This window comes from Crocodylus siamensis, chromosome 7, assembly GCF_052110815.1.
Source record: "Crocodylus siamensis isolate JL-2025a chromosome 7, ASM5211081v1, whole genome shotgun sequence".
Taxonomy (NCBI): Eukaryota; Metazoa; Chordata; order Crocodylia; family Crocodylidae; genus Crocodylus; species Crocodylus siamensis.
In genome coordinates this window covers 95262962-95286036 of record NC_143401.1, presented here as the reverse complement: position 1 = coordinate 95286036, position 23075 = coordinate 95262962, and the positions used below count along the sequence as shown (strand labels likewise).

General features: G+C 45.4%; 1 protein-coding gene across 5 annotated transcripts in view; it reads right to left on the bottom strand.

Moving 5' to 3' along the window:
• SH3PXD2A (SH3 and PX domains 2A) overlaps nucleotides 1-13538 on the bottom strand; it is a 324297-nt gene extending 310759 nt beyond the window's left edge. For 3 of the 5 annotated variants that reach the window (XM_090058574.1, XM_090058576.1, XM_090058575.1), the window contains exons 1-2: nucleotides 13227-13538; nucleotides 10179-10286 (exon numbers count right to left, since the gene is read on the bottom strand). In XM_090058574.1, coding sequence (XP_089914700.1) covers nucleotides 10179-10286; nucleotides 13227-13298 — 180 coding nt within the window. In that variant the 5' untranslated portion in view covers nucleotides 13299-13538. The remainder of the gene's footprint in view (nucleotides 1-10178; nucleotides 10287-13226) is intronic. The other 2 variants (XM_090058578.1, XM_090058577.1) reach the window with 2 other exon arrangements.
• Between the last annotated feature and the right edge of the window lie 9537 nt (nucleotides 13539-23075).

The following is a 23075-nucleotide window of genomic DNA, read 5'->3' as shown; positions in this document are numbered from 1 at the left end:
CCTCTACCCTGACGAGAAGGGAGCTCCCCAGCCTGTAGGTATGGTGCTGGTTCTTCCTCCCCAGGTGCAGCACCTTGCACTGCTCGGTGTTGAATCCCATCCTGTTCTCATCTGTCCACCCTTGTAACCCAAGTCTGATTGCAGCCTATTCCTCCCCTCTAGCGTGCCCACATCCCCCCACATCTTAGTGTCATCAGCAAATCTGAACAGGGGGCTTTTTACCCCCTCATTCAAATCGCTGATGAAGATGTTGAACAGTGCGGGCCCGAGGACTAAGCCCCGGGGGACCCCACTGCCCACATCCCTCCAGGTTGAAAATGACCCATCCACCACCACTCTCTGGGTGCGGCCCTCCAGCCAGTTGGTGACATCTGACTGTGTGGGTGTCTATACCACAGCCCCTCAGTTTCTTAATGAGAACAGGGTGAGAGACAGTGTCGAAAGCCTTCCAAAAGTCCAGGAAGACTATGTCCACTGCTACCCCTGCGTCTAAGGATTTGGTGACCTGGTTGTAGAAGGCCATCAGGTTGGTCTGACAGGACCTACCACTGATGAACCCATGTTGGTTGCCCCTAAGCATGAAATCCCCTGCTCACCCCTCATGGATGTGTGCCAGAATAATTTTCTCAAACAGCTTGCCTAGGATCGAGGTAAGACTAACTGGCCTATAGTTCCCCGGGTCCTCCTTCTTACCCGTTTTGAAGATGGGAACCACACTGGCCCTCTTCCAGTCCTCTGGCACCATGAGTGCTCGTAAAGCCGTGCCAGGAGTCCCACAATGACCTCAGCCAATTCCTTCCTCTAGCGTGGAGATCATCTGGACCAGCTGACTTAAATACATCCAGTCCCTCTAGAAGCTCCCTAACTAGATCCTCACTAACCCTTGGCCTGGGTATGCCTCCCCTGGGGCCTGAGGGAGGCTCCGCGGGGGGGTGACTGTTCCGGTCCCTGCTTAGGAAGACGGTGGCAAAGAAATCATTAAATATGTTGGCTTTGTCGTCTGGTGTGACGACCAAATTTCCTAATGTGTCCTGCAGGGGCCCCACTTTACCTTCTTTTTACCCCCTATGTATTTAAAGAAGGACTTCTTATTGTCCTTAATCCAGGAAGCTAGTCCAAGTTCCATCTCTGCCTTGGCCTTCCTGACTGCCCCCCTACATCCCCGATGTATTCATGCAAGGTAAGTCCTTCAGTGGGTGGTAAACATGATGCTAAAGGGGTCAACCTCCACATTAGGACTTTCGAGGCCTCTGAATGCTGGAAGATGTAGGGGGAAAGGGACAGAGGATGGATGACTCTGGATAGGCCCTGCATAAATACTCTTTTCCTTAGCATCCACCCTCCAGCTCTGAGAGACGCAGGACACTGGGCTACACAGACCAGATAGACCAGGATGGCATCTCTTATATAAATGAAAATGTACATGACTGCATTTCTGGTCATGCCCAAGCCTTCAGGATGGTTGGAGAACTATGCCTGTATTATTCCAAGGACAACTCAGTAATTGTCCACAATTCAGGTGGCACCACAACTCTGACTCAGCATGGAAACTCTGTTTAAACATACCTGTAGAGAGCAGCAATATGGGATTTCTCCCCAGCAAAGGGCAATACGGATTTTTTTTTAAATTGGGTTCATCTCTAGGCTATAAAATCATGCTACATGTTCTCCCTGGGAGGGCAGGGAGCTTAGAGCACCGAATAGTTTAGCTAGCATGGTTTCAAGGGACAATAAAACCCTGTCCACACTGTTCAGAAAAGTAGTGCCAGCCACATGCTGAAGCATAGCTACTGCTAGTTTGGTTTTGAGAACAGCACACATAGGACCACACACACATTTATAGACACTTAAATGCTGTAAAATGTTTCAGTCCCTCCAGAGAAGGAAAGGTAGCAGAGGAGAGAAGCCACATGAGAAGTACTGGCTCATCTCATACACGTGAATGAGGCCAAATTGCTTTATAGCCACATTAAGAAACACTGTTACAGTCCTGGGGACAGATCCAGGGGAGCTATGGTGACTTACACTGGTTGGGACTCAGCCTTGCTTTTAAAGTAGCGTTAAAGTGCTGTTGTAGTCATGAGGGTTCACGAGAGAGACAAGGATTTCTTTGGGTGATACCTTTTATTGGAACAACTACAGAACTGGGATAGAGTTAGAAAAACGTTTCAGCGCAAGACATTTTTACAGAGAAGAGACATGAAATTCAGATCCAGAACGAGGTGTAGATTTTAAAACCTGCCCCCAAAGTTCAGGTGGTTACAAGCCAGAGCTCTGGTGCAGGGCAGTCTGCTCTGCAAACAGAGGAAGCCAAGCTCCGGACACCTCACTATGGACCCGGCTCCTCTTCGCCCACCAGCGAGGTTCAGCCACAGCAGTGCCGATGTTCATGGAGCGGCAGCAGTAGGCAGAAACCAGAGGAGAATCCCTCTGGTTGGATGACCTTCACGGTAGTCATCTTAAACCCTACCTTATCTAGCTGCACTTCTCACACTGCATTTAAGCATCTTCAATTTGTATTACAAAGGGTGCACAGGCATCTTCACTCTCTCACAATTTACAATTTTCAAGAACAGCTGTTTTGAGTCCCTGCCCCTCTGTATGGAATGAGTGCACTTCTCTATGCCATGTTTCATTCAAATCCAGCCTAAAAAAGTCATTTCTTCAGCACACAAGAAACAAGTTTAATAGTTGCTCATAAATATTAAAGAGCAGCTGTACAGCCTGGAACCAAATGCACCCTGCGGGTGTGTTAAACAATAGCTGTCAGGTATTCCCGTATCTGCTTTTTGCTTAAGCAAAAAAGCTTTATGTGAGCTAATATTAATAGAAAAGTTGACACGGAATTACTCAATGCAAGTAGTCTGTTTAGATATAGACCATCCCTTTATAGCCTTTGCAATCCAAATATTGTACTGTGCAGGCTCTCAACATTTCACTGCTTGATAATTGCCACAGCCTTTTTTCTCCTGGCCTCTATGTACGAGAGGCCTCAATAGGTTGCCCACAAGACCCTTTAATGTTGGTTGTGGGCCCAGGAAGTTAAAAAGTTAAAGCTGAGGTTGACAAGGGAGGGCAGAGTGCAACTTCACCCATCACATGCTACTTATTCGGTACTGTTCAAGAGCTACCAAAGGCTGGACTGGTCCCTCTGATCATGCATGTCTCCACTCTCTTTGCAGCTTTTTACTAGGTCCCTCCTACATCACGCTGAACCTTTCCCCTCCTCCTCCTCCCTCATTCACTAGCAAAATGTCAGTTCCCATAAGCCAATGTTGCCAGACATTTTTACACTCTCGTTACTTTCAAACACTTTCTCCAGCTTTGCTCCTCATGTTACCTGCCTGTAAGCATCCCCAAATCTACCAATTATCCTCCTCCAAACCTTCCTTACATCTCTCCTTTGGCATAATGCTTCCAAAAACCTTGCAAATTGTAAGTCTGCTGATGTGCCAAGACCCCTGCCCTCACACTGACCTATAGTGCCTCATTGCTGCCCTGCGGTCCCCCGTTTGTTGGTGTCCATCTATTGCCTCTTAGACTTGCAGTGGGTACTGCAAACAATCTTTCTGTGTCTGTACAGCTCCCAGCACAATAGGGTCATGGGCCACAATAAAAGCACCAAGGTATTACAGATGCACATTGAGAAAAATCACCAGATCATTTTATTTTTCAAGCTGAAAGAGCTTGAAAGGACAACCAGGCAAACAGAAAAGAAGGAAAGGGTGAACTGGACTGTAGGTGGGGGCAGGGATTAAAACTAGATTTTTTTTTTATTTTTTTTTGTATTTGCTGATGTTCAAGGGGCTGGGATACATACAGACGAAGCCATCTGAGACACTTGCTAACTAGGTGAGGGGTTTGGTTTACCTGGGTTTTATAGCAGGGGGGAAGGGAAATACACTTTGTTAAGTTACAGGCTACTTGCAAACCCCTGAGACAGCTGCTCTGTAGCAGCCTGATCCACAGGCCAGTGAAGTCACTGAGAATTTTTCCAAGGACTTCACTGGGTTTTGGATCTGGCCCCAAGTGATCAAGCAACAGATAGCAGCCAATCTCTGGGTTACTGTAGCACTCTATGCTTCATGCAATATTTACACTGGGATCCCCAAGCAAAAAAGGTGTCAGTTTAGTTACAAAAGAGCACTTGACTATACACAATAGCAACACATCACACAGCACTGTGAAGTGCCTTCCAGTAATCCTGCTCTTCTCTTACTGCTGCTGGAAACGGTTTCCTATTGTGCTCACAGATATGGACTAAAAGGAAGTGACATATGAGGCAGATATAAGAAAAAAAAATTAAAAAGAAACTCAAAGTAGAAAGTCCAGCTGTTTCCTCCCAAATGGACTAAGTTAGAGAGCTGGTGTATGTCACTTCCCAACTCAGATACAGTCACAATGAATCCTTCTTCCTGTTTAATCCTTATAAAACCAGAAACAGGTTTTCGGAAGAAAATGGCATAACCCAAGTGCAAGCATTTTTCCTGGATGTATATTTGAACCCATCATCAGATGGCTAGCTAGCGGTTTAAGCAAAAAATGTTGTCCTCTGCCACAGGCTTCCTGGGTGGCCTCAGACAAGTCCCTTATCCTTTCTAGCCTTTAATTCTCCATCTCATGAGGTCCCTTCCAGCCCTACTTCCCTATGACTTGTAAAACAAGAGTAATCATGCTCTTCTGTGTCACCCAGGGGTGCTGCAAAGGAAAAAAGCTTTGGGAGACGCTCAAATGCTACTACAGTACGGAACACACAAGTATGTAAAGTAAGAAGATAAACAGGAGATTTGGGCTCTGTTCCTAACTCTGCCACTGACTTAGTGACCTGGGGTTACTCCATCTTCTCTCCTAGCTTTCCTCATATACAAATGGACATCATTCATGCTAACTCATGGCAGTGGTGCTGAGATGGAGGTGATGGCATCAACCCTGCAACCTGCTCCATGTAAGACTCCACGTAGCTGCAGGGTCCAGCCCTTGCAAGAAGATCAGCATGTGCACTGTTTCTAAACTCCTGGGTGACATTTCCAAAAATGCCTACATCCCACGCAAAGCCCAGCAGGATTTCAGCTCAAGTCACTTGTGTATGTTACCCCATTGCCTGTATTGACCCTTCATGACAAGGTTTGAGTGTCCTCAGCCCACTGACATTTTAGCTTTCCCTGCTGTTGGTTCTGCCCAGAGCAAAGTGAAGAGCGTGTCTGCATCAAGTTTACCCAAGTAAGCCCAAGCTTCCTTGGGCTAAATTAGCATATCCAGTTTTAAACCAAATTAGTGTCCCACAGTGGGATACCCAGATTTAACTGAATCAGTTCTGCCAGTCTTAATAACACAAAGGTTAGATTGCTAGCAGCTACCATACATCATTGTTAGGTGGGCAATATGGGAAAAATGCAGATGTAGGCACACCCCAAGAGTACCCAATACAGGTGCAACAATCTTTAGATCATTGTCAAAAGCTTTCCAGATGAATTTAAACTATTTGTGTGACCAGCGGGTGATCCTTGCATCCACTGATTTATTAACTGATGCAATTGTATGCTGGCCTTCCCCAAAAAGGCTCAAGGCAGCTTACAGCAAGAGAAACAGAAACTTAGAAGGGCAACTAGCATAAATAAAACAACAAAAGCAGGGACCCATTAAACAACGTCTCAGCCTAGCTTTGGTTGCTAACCACCTGCCCAAAAAGAAAAGTCTCGTAGTGCTTCCAAAAGATGTTCAAGCACAAGCTCTGGTGGCCTGAAGAGGAAGGGAGTTTCAGAGCTGAGGAGCAATGGCTGAATACGACTTCCCGTGCATTTTTGCCAAGCAAAAATGGTATTTGCAGGAGGATGCTCTCAGCTAACCTTAGGCATCATGATGGGGCATTTAGGTATGTAGATCTCAGGCCATTTAGGGCTTTATAGCTCAAAATCAGCACCCTGAATTGCTCCCAGAAGGCTACTGGGAACCAGTGCAGACACTGGAGGACTGGAGCTGGCGGCATTGCCTTTCATCATTCAAGAGCAGAGGTGAAGATACTGATGGCAGCAAGACTGACATGACTGCACATGTGGCGTGTTAGGCTGGCTGGATGTGGTCTTGGTGGTGGAAAGGTGACCAGCACTACAGAAATAAAATTATACACTTCTAGAGAAATAAACCCAGCTTCCCTGAAGCCACGAGACAGTATTTCCCCCTTCTTTATACTTTCATAGTTAGTAGGATCGGAAGGGACCTGAGCAGATCATCAAGTCCAACCCCCTGTCATGGCAGGAAAGAGTACTGGGGTCAAATGATCCTGCCAAGGTGTTCATCTAGCCTCATCTTAAAGACCCCCAGGGTAAGAGCCAGCACCACTTTGCTTGGAAGTTGGTTCCAGATCCTAGCTGCCTTGATCGTGAAATAGCGCCTCCTGATATCTAATCTGAATCTACCCTCTGCCAGCTTGTGACAGCTATTTCTAGTCACTCCTGGTCGTGCTCAGGGGAACAGGGACTCCCCCAATGCCTGCTGGTCCCCCCTGACTAGCTTGTAACAGGCCACTAGATCCCCCTCAGCCTTCTCTTGTGCAAGCTGAACAGGTTCAGGTCCCGACGCCTCTCCTCGTAGGGCCTGCCCTGCTGTCCCCTGACCATGCGAGTGGCCTCCTCCGGACCCTCTCCATGCTGTCCACATCCCTCCTGAAGTGCGGCACCCAGAACGGGACGCAGTACTCCAGCTGCAGCCTGACCAGTGCCACATAGAGGGAGAGGATCACCTCCCTGGACATCCCTGAGATGCATCTTTGGATGCAAGACAAGGTGTGGTTCCTCCCTTTTTTGTTCCTCCACAACAAGGTTCCTCCCTTTTTTGAAGACGGGAACCACATTGGCCCTCTTCCAGTCCTCTGGCACCACACCAGAGCACTATGAGTACTCGTACAGCTGTGCCAGGGGTCCCGCAGTGACCGCAGCTAATTCCCTCAGCACTCGGGCGTGGAGATCATCTGAACCAGCTGACTTGAATACATCCAGTCCCTCCAGATGCTCCCTGACTAGATCCTCCCTGATCCTTGGCCTGGGTGCGCCTCCCCAGGGCCTGAGGGGGGTTCAGTGGGGGGGCTGATCCAGTCCCTGTCAGGAAAATGGAGGCAAAGAAGTCGTTAAATAGGTTAGCTTTGTCATCTAGTGTGACGACCAGATTTCCTAGCACATCTTGCAGGGGCCCCACGTTACCCTCTCCCTCTTCCTCACTGTCTGAAAAGGAAGCCCATCAAAAGCAAGGGGAAGTGATCCAAAGCTGCTTTGATCTAGACAGACCCATGTTGACCAAAGCAACGATCTAGGTCCACACCAGGCTCTCTGCTTTCCCTGCTTTCTCCTATGTGCAGACAGTGCAGAGAAAGCGAAAGCCCAGGACACGGAACCTGGTTCAGAGCTGACTTAGGAGCCTCTGTCCTTATAGCCACTAAAACATGGGAAATGCTACTGACTTTTTCTAGTATCCATTTTCACCTGCTGAGCTCAAGTCTTGCAGCATAAACATCAGTGGAACATAGAAAAAGAGGCTGGAGAATGCACTGGAAAGTGTCCACCTCAGAAGGCTTAAACCAAAGGTGTCAAACTCACATCCCAAGCCAGATCCAAACTGCAGGGCTCCTCTGTACTGGCAACAGCTCTGGCTGCAGTGGCGTCAGTGGTAGTAGGACAAGTGGCCACTGCCACAGCAGTGGTGGCAGGGCTCTATCCTTACAGCTCTCACTCACTCTATTGACATGTCAACCACTTCTCCCTGAAATGCACCCCCGCCTCCAGAACCTGCTGGCACCCTAGCAGGCTGGAAGGAGCAGCTCCGCAAACTGAATCTAGGTCACAGGCCATAAGTTCCACCACACTGGCCCCTGGAAAGTCCTACGAGTTACAAAGACCTGGCTCTGTCCCCTTCTCCCAGGGCAGTTCTGCATCCACCTTGGCTGTGAGTTTTGCTCATGTGGCAATATGCTGTGTGGAGGATGAGGAAATCATAAAGCAGACAGCAAAAATACTGGCTCCCCTCCAAGCACCCAACCAAAAAGTCATTTGGATAAAATGAATGAGGCACCAAGCTGGGAAAATGGAGGGCAAAGCCACATGCAGGGGCAAGAATCATCATTGGATGGTAACGGATACACTACCAATGATTAAATCAAGTAAAATTGGGAATCCCTCTCTATTTAATGTGAGATTCCTTTCCAAGAAGCAGCTTGGTAAAAGTGGCTTTGTGGGGTACCAAGTTGGTGGACATCCCCTTTGCTCTAGAGCAGTGTTACCATTTTCTATAAAGGCAGCTCTTTGCCAGTTCTAACTCCTCACAGACCAGAGTGAGACAACCCCTTTTTTCAACCATGAACTGTCAGCAAAAAGGGCTTTAACTTCCCTCATCTATATGGCAGCACTGGGAGCTGAGTTAACAATCAACTGATACATTGGGTCAGAATAGACACCCCCCACACACACACACTCCTGCAACTCTGCAAGGCCAACAGGAGCAGCCACTCGAGTCCTACAATTTACACAGACTGGATTCTTCATCCGCTCCTGCAGCAGACAGCTTTGCATCCATCTTAGGTGCGAACCTTGAGGATGTGTCGTAAAAGAGATGAAATCATGAAGCAGCCAGCCAGGTTTTTTTTGCATGTCTGCCATCCCCCAACCAAAAAATTCCCGGAGACTGATGAGTAAGGAACTGAAGGGACTGAACACACACACACAGGCCAATCGCGGTGTGATTTTATTCACAGTCACATTGTCAGGCCTTGCTCTTTACAGCACATGGCTTCATGGCACAAACTCACCTGTGACATTGACACGGACCCTTTCTTTTCCCCCTGAAGGGGCAATTCATGTGCCAACTATCAAAAGTAGAGACACTTAGTTCCTCGCCACTTGAAAAGATTAATTATTGCATGCAATGGTTGGGTATCCTGTTCAGACAGCCTGGTGGAAGTGGTTAGCAGCTACTATTTACAGGAATTTGTGCAATATCTATAGTGAGTCATATAGAAATCACATTAGGAAATAATTGCTTTGGAAAGGAATGATGGGTAATGTGAGTTTGAGCTGTGTTGCTAATTCAAACCCTCCAACTCAAATGCTTTAAGTTCAAAAGGATGGTTTTATCAGCTCGTTATAGGGATGCACATGTTTACCTTTGCCAACATGGTGTATTGCATAATGCTCTAATCAAGACCAATTTTAAACAGGAAACTAAGAGATGCTGTAAGAAGAAACCTAGCTTGGTACATACATCCCTGCCCTTGGGATATTACCCTGAGCACTCAGAGACCACTGTGACCACCCTAGTACAAATGCTCAGAAAGATAACGTATATTATATAGATACGATATATAGGCATTGCATATTATATGATATATAAAGATAATGTATAATACCAGTGCACACCTGTCATTTGCAGATGAGAAAGTGGCTAGTTGTCAACCAAACCATTAATTTGGGAGTATGGTCTGTGAAACCATTAATTTGGAGGCACAGGGATGTACCAAAGCTATAAATGAATGAAGTGTTCATGTCCTTGTCTCTTATATGAGCAAAACGATCCTGCAACAATGGGGAGAGGTAGCAGTGTCCTTTTTTGCTTCTTTGCATCTAGCCTAAAAGAAGGCTAGATGGTCTTATTTCTTTATAAATCAATAAGTGTCTATTTCTTCCCTTTTTTAACTACTAAGTCATAGGAATTCAAATCTTGCCTTCCTGGGAAGACGATGCTAATTGGAGACCTATGGTAATTACACTGGTGTCAAGACTGACACTCAGGTCATTGAGAAAAGGGGCCTTTGGAGCATTTAAAAAACTTGACAGGGAGGTTGTCTGAATTTGGCTACCACCTATTTCCCTTCAAATAATTAACTAGCACTTGGAATCTTTAACCAAGATGCCCTCAGCCAAACAGCTGCATCATATCTATGCACACAGCATATGCACTCCATGACCCCCTTGGGGCCTTCAGCAAAACCAGACTTGGTTTTCCTGATGCTGTTCACATATGGGGGCATGAGGGGGTGGGGGAAACATAGGAACAAAGCAAACAGGTATTTATTTAAATAGTAAAAGCCCTTCATAAACAAGCTCAAAATGAATATCCCAACCTCTAGATCTTGAAGTGAAAGAGCACAAACAAAGCAACTAAGATCCAGAGCTGCATGAATACAAAAAACTTACATTAGTGGTCCAATGCCACTGCAAATGTATGCAAGTACTTGTTTGTTTCCGTCTCCCTCTCTCACGCTGCCACTTCCAGGGCCAGCAGGACTCCCATAGGCATGTTAACTGCTGACAGACAGGGGAGAGGACTTTATAATCTCACTCCTCTGAAGGAGCTCTGCTGCTCATAAGACAGCAACCAGTAAAGATCCACATGGGCTAAGACTGAACAAAGCACTGAATCTATCCAATCAGACCACTCTGGGCACAGCGAGCCATAGCAGAAAAGTGGATGTTTGCTGTAGAGTCTACTCAAGGCAGGAAAGCAAAGGTGGGACCACAGCTCAGAAAACTACAAGTTAAATCCACTCATCTAATGGAAGAAGAGACTTGGCATTATCATTTCATATTGCATTACTGTAGCACCCAGGCATCCTAGTCATGGACAGGGTGTGACACCGCACAAGCAAGAATAAGTGGCAACAGGACAGAGTACAAAGGCACTCAAAAAACAACCCCAGTCCTTCTGACCACAAAAATACGCTGGGTTAAGCATACAGAAACTGGAAGGAAGCCATAGAAAGCTGTATTAAAAGAATGCATGCAGGGTGGGGTAGAGGTTGACAAACAGGAGGGGTTCCACCAGAACCATTTGCATTTGAGACGGAGACACAGATTTTAACAACTCATGTGTCTCGGCTCACTGAAGAAACACAGAGAAGGCTTGACAGGTAGGTGAACAGGGAACAGACTTTGTTTCAAACTGGAAAAAATAATATTCCCTGACATCTTTCACACAGGTATCATTTTAGTTCATCGCAAAAGTAACTCATTCCTCTGCAGTTTATGTTTCAGGGAGCAAGAACCAATCACCGGACTTGCACATTCCTTTGTAAGTGCCCAGGACTAGGCAGAATGACTAGACACCTCTACATAAGCAACACAGTCCCTATCACTAGATGGCTGCCAATGCTGGTATGAGACATTATCAGGTCTGGCCCAGGTCCCAGAACCATTACACAGAAGCTGGAGACCTTTTTTCCCCAACTGAAGCAAGAGGGAGATGAAAGGTTATCGCTTCCACTCTGAATACAAACACAGAGCACCTCTCTCGGGAAACCGGCATCTCCAAGCAGCACACTGCCCTCTAGCCTTGAACGGGGTTAAAAGCTAGTTCTGCTCAGACGGACGAATGGGTGCTGTGGACCGAACACCATAAAAGTGACTTTATCGCTTGGGTCAAGCACTTCAACCCTGACTAGGTCCAACAGTACTTGGGCTCACAGCTGGTAGGAGCATGACCAACTATGGCTTCAGGCAAGCTGTTCAGAATAGCTGAATGCCATGGATAATTCTCCTTGGGGTTTTCCTCTGCTCTCTGAGAAGCAGAAGTTGGATGATTCATCTTCTATACAACATGAAAATTGCGGGTGATCTGACTCGCGTGATTGTACTGACATGTGTGCTGGTTTTGAGAAGGGAGCAAACGTTTTGCGCCATGCGACTCTCCAGCTTTAATCCTGTGTTGAAAAAGCCTTGTCTGAAGGATGCAAAACTCGAGAACTCTTGGTTCAGAAGTGATACCTTTTATTTGACCAACTAGGAAATCACAAAAAAAAAAATAATAATAATAATCTGCAGGATGCGTGTTTGACAGACGTGGGGCAGAAAGGTGCCTGGTCTCTGTGGCCAGCCATCAGCACCTTTAGGCAAAGCTCCCAGCCAAGATCTGTTAGCATGGGTGGTTGGGAGGTTTGCAGATCCCCCTGTCTGATGTTTCTCTGTTTGGCAGTGAGGTGTGAAGGAGGAAAGTGAAGCAGAGATGAAAGAAGCCATCCTAGAACCTAATCTTGATGGTCTGGCAAGTCAGCCTCTCCAAGCACCAAAGGAAATTTAAAAGAGCAAGGAGCAAAAGGCTCATTTGATGCCTCCGCACCTCCTCCTTGACTAATCCCGCTAACCTACAGCAGCTGTGTCCTGCTCTGCTCCCCACTGGAGCAGAGGAAGCACTGCATGGTTCTGGCCAGGCGGCTCCACTGGAAACAGGGCGGTTAAGGGACCCTTGGCACACCGACTTGGATCTCTGCTGAGCGAACAGAGCAAATCCACCTTAACACAAATCCACATTTAAAAAAAAAAAGAAAAGAAAAGAATAGAACAACAAAGCAATCCATTCGAGTAGATGGGGAAAAAGAATTGCAAGGGGGGGAAGGGGCAGGAAAGAGAATTACAGCAAAACCTTCAAGCTGAGCTCCCATACAGAGACCACGACCCCCGCCTCCAGCCTGGGAACAGATCAAGTCCAGTCCCACTCCACCTTTTGAGGAGGTCACCCCCACTGAACAGCTCTTTCCAGGTCTCTTCAGCACTCACGCAGCCCCCGCTGTTGTATGATCTGAGCAGCTTCAGTGTTTCTATTCTCTCAGCTTTGAGGCGGGAGAGAAGCGCTAGCCCCATTTCATCCACGGGGAGGTTACAGGGCTTGCCTGAGGTCACGCAGGAAATGGGATCCAGAGGTCTAGCGCATCCCGGGCTAGGATGCCACAGTCACCAGCTCTCTCCCTATCTCTGCTGGTTGCTGAAGGCAAAGTTCACTTTGCTTTAGCTACCCACTAAAGAACATGACCTGTATTTGGAGAACCGCTGCCAAATTTAGAAATCAAAAATCTGAGCAAGAGGTGGAACAGGCTCTTGACAAGCACCCTGCCTGCACACAGCAGAGACTGGAGCTTCCAGTCCGCCGCCCTCTGCCCTGAGGAGCAGATGGGGAAGAGGCGATTTCCCCCTGAGCTCTGTTCAAAATGCATTTATGGGGGAGGAGAGGAGGGGGTCTAAGCCATCAGCTTTGCAACCCTGACCGTTACTTCACTGTCATAATAGGGAGGGGGGATCAAAACCACCCCAGCTCCCCATGCCAAAAGAGAAGCAAAGCAGAGTGCTTCTGTAGGGGCTGATGGAGGCACAGAGAGACCTGGCTCCAGGGCAGGCTGCAAACAGACCTTAAGGGATGTGGCAGGAAGCAGGGGAGCAAAGGGATGGCCAGGGTGGCAGGTCCTGGGTACTCACGTAGTGCTTGGAGGGGTTCCTCCTCTTCTCCACGTCCACCACATGCACGTCCAGCACACTGTAGGCCAGCATCTTCGGCCGGGGAGCAGCCGGGCGCCCGGGAGGGCAAGCGGGCAACCTGGCTCCTGCCTGGGGACGGGAAGGAGCCGCCGGCCGCGCTCCGCGCTTCCCCGGGCACGGCGGCCGGGGCAGGGACCGACCCTGGCCGCGGCTCAGAGCAGGCGCCCGCCGCGCCGCGCTGCGCTCGGCTCGGCTCGGCTCGGCCCGGCCGCGGGAGCGCGAGCGCGAGCGCCAGAGCCAGGGGCCGGCGCGCGGCGGCCGGGGGGAGGGGCAGGGGGAGGGCCCCGCCGCGCCGCGCCGCGCCGCCCCCGCCCGCCCGGCCGGGCAGGGCTGCTCCGCCTCCTGCTCCCCGGACCCTGCACTGTCCGCTCTGCTTTCTGCTCCCCACACTGGGCCTCCTGTTCGGTCTACTGTTCTACTTTCTGCTCCCTGCCCCAGGCCTGATCTACTGTTCTGCTTTCCGCATCCCGACCTGTGCTCTTGGCCCCACCTGCCGCTTCGCCTTCTGCTCCCTGCCAGGTCTGTTGCTCTTACTTCTGCTCCATGTCTTGTGTTCCCTGCCAGTCCGCTCCTCCGTTCTCTGCCTGGTTTACTGTTCTGCTTCCTGCCCCAGGTGCCACTGTGCTGCTCCCCTATCTGCCAGGAGGCCGCCCCATACCACTTGTAGCTCCCCGCGCATCCCCACCCCACCTGCCTGCTGCTGAACCACACTCCCCAGGGAGAAGTCGGCCACACCTGCCTGAATGTCTCAGCTGAGATCAGGGCTCCACTGCGTTATACCCTTTGCACATCCATAGCAGGGGACAAGTCACTGTAAGCTAGCATTTGAAAGGCACTAAACTTTCTGTAGCTACTAAAGGAGACAACACAGCCCTCCCTATGTCAGAGGGAGCAGGCCAGCTGCAGCAGAGATGAAGCATGGCTTTCTATGAAAGTGCTCAGTAGTTGCCAAAAAGAAACGCAAACCTCGAGAACTCTTGGTTCAGAGACAATACCTTTTATTAGGCCAGCTAAGAAATCACCAAAAAAAAAATAATCTTTTTCTGTTCTTTCTTAGTTGGTCTAATAAAAGGTATCGTCTCCGAACCAAGATTTCTAGAGTTTTGCATTTCTTTTCATCTCCAACACAGCTACCAAATACATCCCTGAAACACAGAAGTTGCCCAAGGCTTTAACAAATTCCACCCTGACCAGCTTCCCCAGGATTATACAGGAAACCTGTAGGAGAGCCAAGGGCTGAGCTGAGCTCCCAACTCCCCATCAAACCCTATGAGCACAAGATCATCTTCCCTCCCCCAGACATGTGTGAGACATCGACCACAGGCTGACCTTCTGCACAGGTTTAGTCGATTTGGCTATAAGATGTCGGGGAGAGGATGCCTGCTGTTTTTACAGGATGGGCTTTAAGAAAGCTGGTTATGGAAGAATCTAACATACTTTTCCCTCCAGTCACATTTCAAAAGCACTAGACATTTCAGATCTCTTGTATTCAAGCGTACTTTTCTCCTTTGCATTTGATTACTTTGGAGTCCCTCACTGCTGAAAAAGAAATATGCCAGAAGCTTCCAAATGAACTTTACAAAGTTCAGCAGCTCAATGCCAAAATGTATTAAAGTTAATAGAGGTTTCTAAACCTTACACCTACACTCACTGACACAACAGAAATATTCACCAGCAGATCTTTCAAAACCCGGTAAATTTACAGTGACACTGACAATTAACCCACACAACTTGCAGCTGTCCGGGCCAAGAAAGTTTCCCAACAAAAAAAGAGGGAACAAAAATCTCTTAACAAAGAGACAATTATTTATCAACTCTCTGGTGAAAACTTTGTGCAGAAGGCATGCTTTTAATAATGCCTTTTTAATAATATAGGAATTTGGAATCAATTATTTTTTTCCAAAACAGACTTTGTTTAGAAAATGGTCGTGTGTTTTCAACATAAAAATCTTAGGTGTCATCGTATGGTTTGTCAACATTATTTTGTTGGGGGAAACAAACCAACAAAACATCATTGCCCAATCAATTTTATCCCTAACCAGCATATTCTTTGCCACTGCTACTTTAGATTTCCTCTCTCTTTGGCTTTCTTTCTAGCTCTCCCAAATGGCATTTTGTTTCTGGTCTGAGCAGGCATTGGCAAGTTGAGGGCTGAGTTTTCAAAACACTGGGGCCCATATGTCATCTACATCATCTATTTCTCTGCTTTAGCCCTTTTACCCCTGCACTATCCTTCACTGCCACAATGGATAAGTCTTTTACCACCCTGCACATGCTTCCCCCACTGCTAGGTCAGAACAGCAATGGCATGGCTCTGGCTCATTTTCCCCTTTCCCTGCTTATTTTTTACACAGTTATCACAGTCTTTCCCTGCTTCTTTGCTGTACCTATCTATATGAAAGGGGGGTGAGGGGCTGTTTTAAACTGGTTACTATAGCACACAGCACTATGGGAACCTAATTACTGGTTATCCTAATGCTGCTGTAGTATAACGATAATAAAAAACTAGCTCACAGATGCAGGATTCACTCTCCTAAACCAACCAGTATACTGCCTTGCCATTGAGGGACATGACAAGCAGCTTCCATAATCAGACAGCAGCTGGGAAGGTGCCCACCTTACCTATGTACTGAAGAACCCTAGCCAGGTGGTACTGGAACAATGGGAAAAGAAGTTATAGAGTAAGTGCCAAACAACCCCAAACTGAATAAACTGCACCTGCATTGCTTGCCTAGGGCCACCCAAAAACACGCACCTGCGGCCAAAGCAGCACAATGTTTGGGAGGAGACTATGTCACCCACGTAGAGAGTTTTTCTTTAATTACAGAACTCCGGTCACTGATGCTTTTATAAGAATCTTGGTTTGCAAATAACTTGCATATCCTTATTTTAAAAAAAGAATGAAAAGCTATGAAGTGTGACCAGAGTACACTGTCCAGGCTTTAAAACTATAGCAAAATAATAAAATAACTACATTTTTAGAATATGATTATTTTTAAGCTAGTCTTATGGTACTTCAAGAGTAAACTCAGGTTTTTTTAAACCTTTGGGGATGGCAAGACTGGGCAAAGGAGCTGGATCCCAGCAAAAGCAAGAAGCAGCTCCCCCAGGTACCCTTACTAGCAATGGGCAACTGGGGCACAAATCTCAACTGTCCTGGCTTCTAGAGATGGATTATGGAAAAAGCTATGATTCTGGCACAGTTTGGGCCTCGGACTCCTAGAGCTCCCAAATATTAAAAGCAAAAGATACCAGGACATTGACCACTTTGGCCACTCATGACTGCTGAAGTAATTACTGTCTGAGACACCCATCATCCCAGCCTCCACTGTCTATTCCAAACTGGAAGTTGACAGGTTTGCAACACTTGAGATCACATCAGGATGAGATTTCTGCTGGGGTTCTGGACTTAGGTTCTGGACTTAGCCACATGATCTGGGATTAACACACAACTGGTCCCTCTCCAATTCAAATCAATGAGTAAAATTGAAGTCCCTAATATGAGGTGCGGGATAAAGACAGTATTACAAAACACACCACATGCCCTTCTCATTTAATAGCTCTACAAGCTGGATGTTTGAGTGAACTGGTTACTTCATTTACCAACAAATTTTATTAGCATCACAGAGCAAGCGGGTCAGCAATTCAGATTGGGCTCCAATTATAACTAGCTTCTGTGATCAGCTTTTAGCTTTCCACGATGGTCTAGGAAATGGAACATGTTTTGTTTCTTCATATTTGAAGAGAATGCTGTGGTGCTGGCAGATTTAGAATTAGGCTTTTGACTTTTAAATTGAAAACAGTTGCCCAGGTCACCAGTGAGAAAATAGAGGACAGATATTTTTCAGTTACACTAGAACTTAATTTTCTATTCCCCCATTGCACACTTTATACCTTATCCATTTCAATAATGGTGAGCTTAATTCTAATAGCTATAATAACACAACAACGCATCTTAAAGATTTTCCTTGACTTTTCCTGTTTGCCAAAGCTGATACCTTCACCCAATACTGGCATTAACTCCGAACCCAAAGATACACAGGAATGGAGGGAGGGATGGACAGAGCTCCTTATAGGATTGGCAAGGTTGGCAAGGTTTTTTGGGTAGATGTGATATCTTTTATGAGACCAACTAAGTAGTTGGAACCAAGTTCTTTGCAAGCTTTTGGACACAGATACCCTTTTTCAGGCTTGTGCCCAAAAGCTTGCAAAGAACTTGGTTCCAACTACTCAGTTGGTCTCATAAAAGATATCACATCTACCCAATGAACCTTGCCTGCCTATGTCCTTAGGCATGGCTACAACCAAAAATCCTCATAGGGTTAGCACTTTCGGGAAAAGTTTCAGTGCTGTGTACAGCAGATTAGCCACACAACACAGGATTAGCAACAGGAGTTGCATGCATAATCTGCCAGGCATGGTGCTAGAAATATACTTCTTAGGGTTTTTGGCTCTGATGTACACAGCACAACACAGAGCCTTTGTTATTCTCCCATCTCAGCTATTGTATTTATAAACCACAACTTCTTTTAAGAAGCCCTTTTAAGGACTGCATTCTGTGTGGTTCTTCCATGTTGTTACAAAAGGTCCTTCCATCCGCATGACAAAGTAGCAGTAGCAGAGACTGTTATTCCAGTCTCAAGTTCTGAAATACAAAGGAAAGCTTGCATCTCAGCCCATGTCCTGGGGAAATTACCTAATGCCAAACCAAGACTCATGGTGGGGAGAAAATAAAGCCCAGCTGAAGTGCCAAAAAGAAACCAAGCATTTCATGAGTCTTGGGTGGGAAGCCCATGAAGAGCCATAATTCTCACTGCTACCCCCATACTATACCAGCATGCCTCCAACAGTCCCTCCCTCAAAGACTTCTGCTTTAGCAGCATACAGTGGTATCAGCACATCTGCTTAATACAGTAACCATTCTCCCTTCTTGCAGTGTGAGTGGTTTTTCAATGCCATGCAGCCTTCACTTACAGTAAAATGGAATCACTGCACCCTTATTTAAATGATTAAGACTTTTATAAAGTAGCACCCTCTGAGCTTAACCTCAGCACTTTTTCAACAATTTTCCAACCCATTTTTATTATACTGGGAACCTAGATATTTTAAATTTTAATAAATGCAGGTGTCCTTTTGGGATAACAGTAGCAAATTGCGTATCAATTTTCATTTAAGCACACCCCGTCATCTTCCATGGTTATCAAAATGTTGTGGATATCTAGCAGCATGGTATAAAGATTCTTCTCCTCCTCGGACATTAAGCAAGATCCATCATGATTCAAGGGGCTGCAGCTAAATACAATAATCAGGGGTTTGAGGGTCAGGGCTTACTCATTTTCTTCCACTAAGTGTTCTCTGCTCTGTCACCAACTCACCGTTTGACATCAGGCAAATCACATCACCTCTCTGGGCCTCATCCTCCACAATCTGCACAACAAGGATGATTATGCCGATCCCCTCCGTAAAGGATTTTGAAATCAACTGATGAACAAGGTTATATATAAAGCATAGGTGCATTTCTGTTGTAAAGTGCCTAAGTCATAACATTATCCTCTGCCCTGTATTGTTTTCCCATTTTGGCTCTGTACACACACATGCACCTTAGTTCTTCTTTCTTAATTGTCTTAAATTCTCAGTACTTTTTTCTTTAAACCTGTAGGATCGATACTAACAGCCAAGGCAACTATCACACAAATAAAAATAGGTCCTCCCAAAATTCATTCACAAAAATCAAGTAAGTAGGCTTTATCAAAACAAGGCATGGTTCAGATAACGTTCATCAGGTTATTGATATAGTAGTAGCAGTACAAACTTCGAAAATCCCTATGGTTCTTTTAGTATTTGATGCAGAGAGGGCCTTTCATTGTGTTTCTTGGCGGTACCTTTCGTATCTTACAAAAAGATGGGTTCTTTTAAAGAATTCATAAGGTGGATACAGTTGCTATATGCAAATTCTACTTGAAGAGCTGTGACCAATAATATGTTATTGTAGCCATTGCAAGAAAGAGGGGAAAGGGGGTGTGCCATTATCCACCCTTCTACTTGATTTAGCACTGGAACCACTGGCCACAGCTATAAGGAATAAGCACACTATAAAAGGCATTAGCAGATAATGAACACAAGATCCTGCTGTATGCAGATGATGCACTAATACTTCTGTCACAGCCAGAGACAGAGACATCACTCCCTGCCCTCCTGTCATTAATCAGTTTTAGCAATCTATCTGGTTATAAAATTAACTGGACTAACTTGAGACACTTGGACTAAGTACATATCTCACAAAAGATATGTTTAGCAAGTGGCAGTTTCAATGGCAATGACAACACAGTTCATCTGGATATTAAAGAATGTATCTGCAGGTGTGATTAATGTGAAGCAATAAAGTCTGGAGCTGTTTGAGCCAATGTAAGCTGCTCCCAAGCGCAGCATCAATACATGTGCCTAGGATGGCAGTGATTTGAGCTGGAGCAGGGCCCCCAGCTGGCTGGGCTGACCAGGCACAATTTATGCCTATGGTTTACATCTACACACACATTTCAGCACGGTAAATTACTCCACCATGAGATCACCATCTCTGACAGTACTATTTTACAGTGGAGTTAATTAATTTACTGTGCCCTAATACTGGCACATGTGTAAATGGTGATTTACTGCAGAGCTAATTACTCTACTCTGCAGTAAAGCACAGGTGTAGATGCACCCAAAATATCCAAGAATATTGATGTTATTGTCTGCCAAACTTTCAGAAGCTTCTTCATGTTATATTAAAGGGTACAAACAAATGGAGCAGTTTGGCAATATCTTTACAGGGACAGTTTAATATGTTAAAAATGAATGTCTTACCTTGCCTAATCTACCATAACCTACAAGTTGTTAATTCCCCAATCTATTTTGTTAAAATCAACTGAATGTTCAACAGGTTTCTGTGGGGAGAGGATAAAAGGGCTTGGCTGTCATCAAAAAATGCAACTACCTGTCAAAATGGGTGGTTTTCATCTTCCAAACCTTCAACAATATCACAGTGCCTACTTAGTCAATCAGGCTATGAACTGGATCACTGATATAACTTGCGACTCTCTTGTATGGGTGGAACTGAACAAGCACTTATTTCCCAGTCCATTATCTACCATCATAAGATCTATTTATCACTGTTTTTCTAAGTCTCTAATTCCTACCATTCTCACAGATTGAAAAAAATTTACATCTTGGGAAAATTTGGTAGACTCACTAAAGTGTCATCCATTGTTACACTGTAAAGTCTCTACTTGGGGCATCCCCTTTTTGACGTCTTACAAGCTGATGTAGAGAATGTGGACGGAGAAGGGTATTGAACAAGTAACTGCTAGTAGGAAATCATACTGTATTCTGAATTGGGTAATGATTCTGACCTTCTCAAAACAACTGAGTGGCAATATATGCACTGCATCAAGTATTAGAAAACACCTTGGATCTCAGGCTTTAGGCATAGCAAATACTCCAGGTACACCCTTTTTGCCTTGAAATCTGGCATCCATTTCTCTTCTCCAGTCTGTGCCACTGCTCTATGAATACATAACATCACATAATCCAGATAACAAAATCCCAGTGGAAATCAGTAATTCACAGTATTCAAACAATTAATCTAATGTTATGCAATAAAAGAACATTTTTTTGTTTGCACTGGGCTCCCACTAAACTTAAAAAAGAAATATACTGCCAGTAGATACATGCTGGAGACCTGATGCATTACAGACAATGTTTGGTCATGTGTTTTGTTCATGCCTTATTACCAATTATATTTAAGAGAAATTATAACTAAAGTTAACATGATTTTGAACAAAGTGATGATATCTTTAACAAATATATATATTATTGGGTATATCCCTAAGGATTCAAACTGAATCCTTCCCATACTGCACTCTTACAGTAGGTCTTATTAGTGACATGCAGGATTATATTACTGCTTTGGAAGAGTAGGCTACCTCCAAAGGTCGAAATTTGTACAGCGAGAGAGCACAGCTGGCATTTGTAAAGAGAGTTACGTTTAGCAGACTTGATAGCTCTGAAAAATATAATGCAATCTGTAAAGAATTCTTAGATTATTTTGGTTTAAAATATTAGTACTTACACCTTCTTTTCTTCTTCTGTCCTGTCCTCTTCCCCTCCTCCTCGTTTTTCTTTTCTTTTCCCTTTTATTACTTATTGTGACAGACATGTATGGAGTTTATCTTTGATATATAGTTGAGATTAAATATTTATTTCTGATTTTAGTATTGTATTGTTTTCAAAGTCAACTAAAAAGCCTGTATGATTTCTCCCTTTTAATTCACACTTTACTCCGACCTCTAGTAGTAATCGTTTCTCCCTCTGTCCTGAGGAAGGTTGAATATCTTAGTTTTCCATGCCTAATATATTAAAACATTTGGGGTGAGGCCGGGGAGGGAAAGAGAGCTTGAACAGTTACATTTATCTTTTAATACCTTACGAATTACATAATTTCCTTGTGGGAAGTATGGCATATTTTTAAACCATATCACATATACAATCACAAAGAATAATCCAAAGATCTAGGGGTCAACACCAAGGGAGCTCATATTTCCCCAGCCACATTCTGGAGGCAAACATCTTTAGACAAAGGCCAGGTGAAGTTGCCATCGGTCAGAGGTTTCTCTTGAAGAGCTCATCTTTACTTCCCAGATGAGGATCTCAAGCTGACTCAAGCCTCAGTGTATGTCAGCAACTACACTGTGTGGCTATACACAAATAAATACGTTCTGCTTCCCATATAAATTGTTTTTTTCATTTCCCTCTAAAATTAGGATTAATTCTGGGTCTGAATTTGCCATGCACTAAGAGAGACCATTGGAAAAATGGAATTCCCTGCAGGGTAGGGAGCACTAAATTACAGGAGACTTGCTCCTTGGGGGGCGGGGGGGAACAAATCAAGCTCACTCAAAATCAATGGAACGTATTAGACTCTCTCCAGCAGAGCCCTTCTGGCTATAGGTGCACTTCCTAGCTTGAAACAGTGCCATTGACTGACAATGTGCCTGGTTTATTTAAATTCACACATACTGACACCAGTCATATGTTAAACCACAACTTTGTGACTATTGGGAGACAACCCAAAGGCTTTCCAAACTGCAGGCCTCTGACCTAAGAACTATGTGCAGCCCTGGTTCCCCCCAACCCCACCCCACCCCTCATCCCATTTCTCCAGAAGAATACAGTAAAACTAGAAAAGATACAGAAAATGGCAAAGAGTATCAGAAAAATGGAATAGCTTCCATACAAGGAGAGAGTGAAAAGGCTAAGAATTCCTTATCTTGGTAAAGACAAGATTGAGAAGGGATATAGAAAACAATGAACTCATGAATGGTCTAGACAAAGCAATTAGGGGAGTATTATCCACTGTATCTTGTAAGAACTGGACACATTTATGGAGGACAGGTTCATCGGGGGCTCGTACACCCAACAGTCTTGTGTATAACCTCACACTTGTGACATCCGTAAATCTATGATGGTCAGTGAGTGGATGACTCCATGCATGCCCTTATGTTTTTCTTCTAAAGCATCTACCACTTGCAAAATATCAGAGAAAAGATGCTGGAGTACATGGACATGTGGTCTGACTCCATACAACAGTTCCTACATTCAATTTCTTGTAGAAGGACTCTTCTCTGCTGGCATATCAATAGCAAGCAGTAGGACACATATATGTTGTGGATCACGTATCAAGTATATCAAATGTGAGCATATCAAAAGTGACGACAGGGCTCTGGGTGTGAGGGTGAGGGGGTCTGGGGCTCA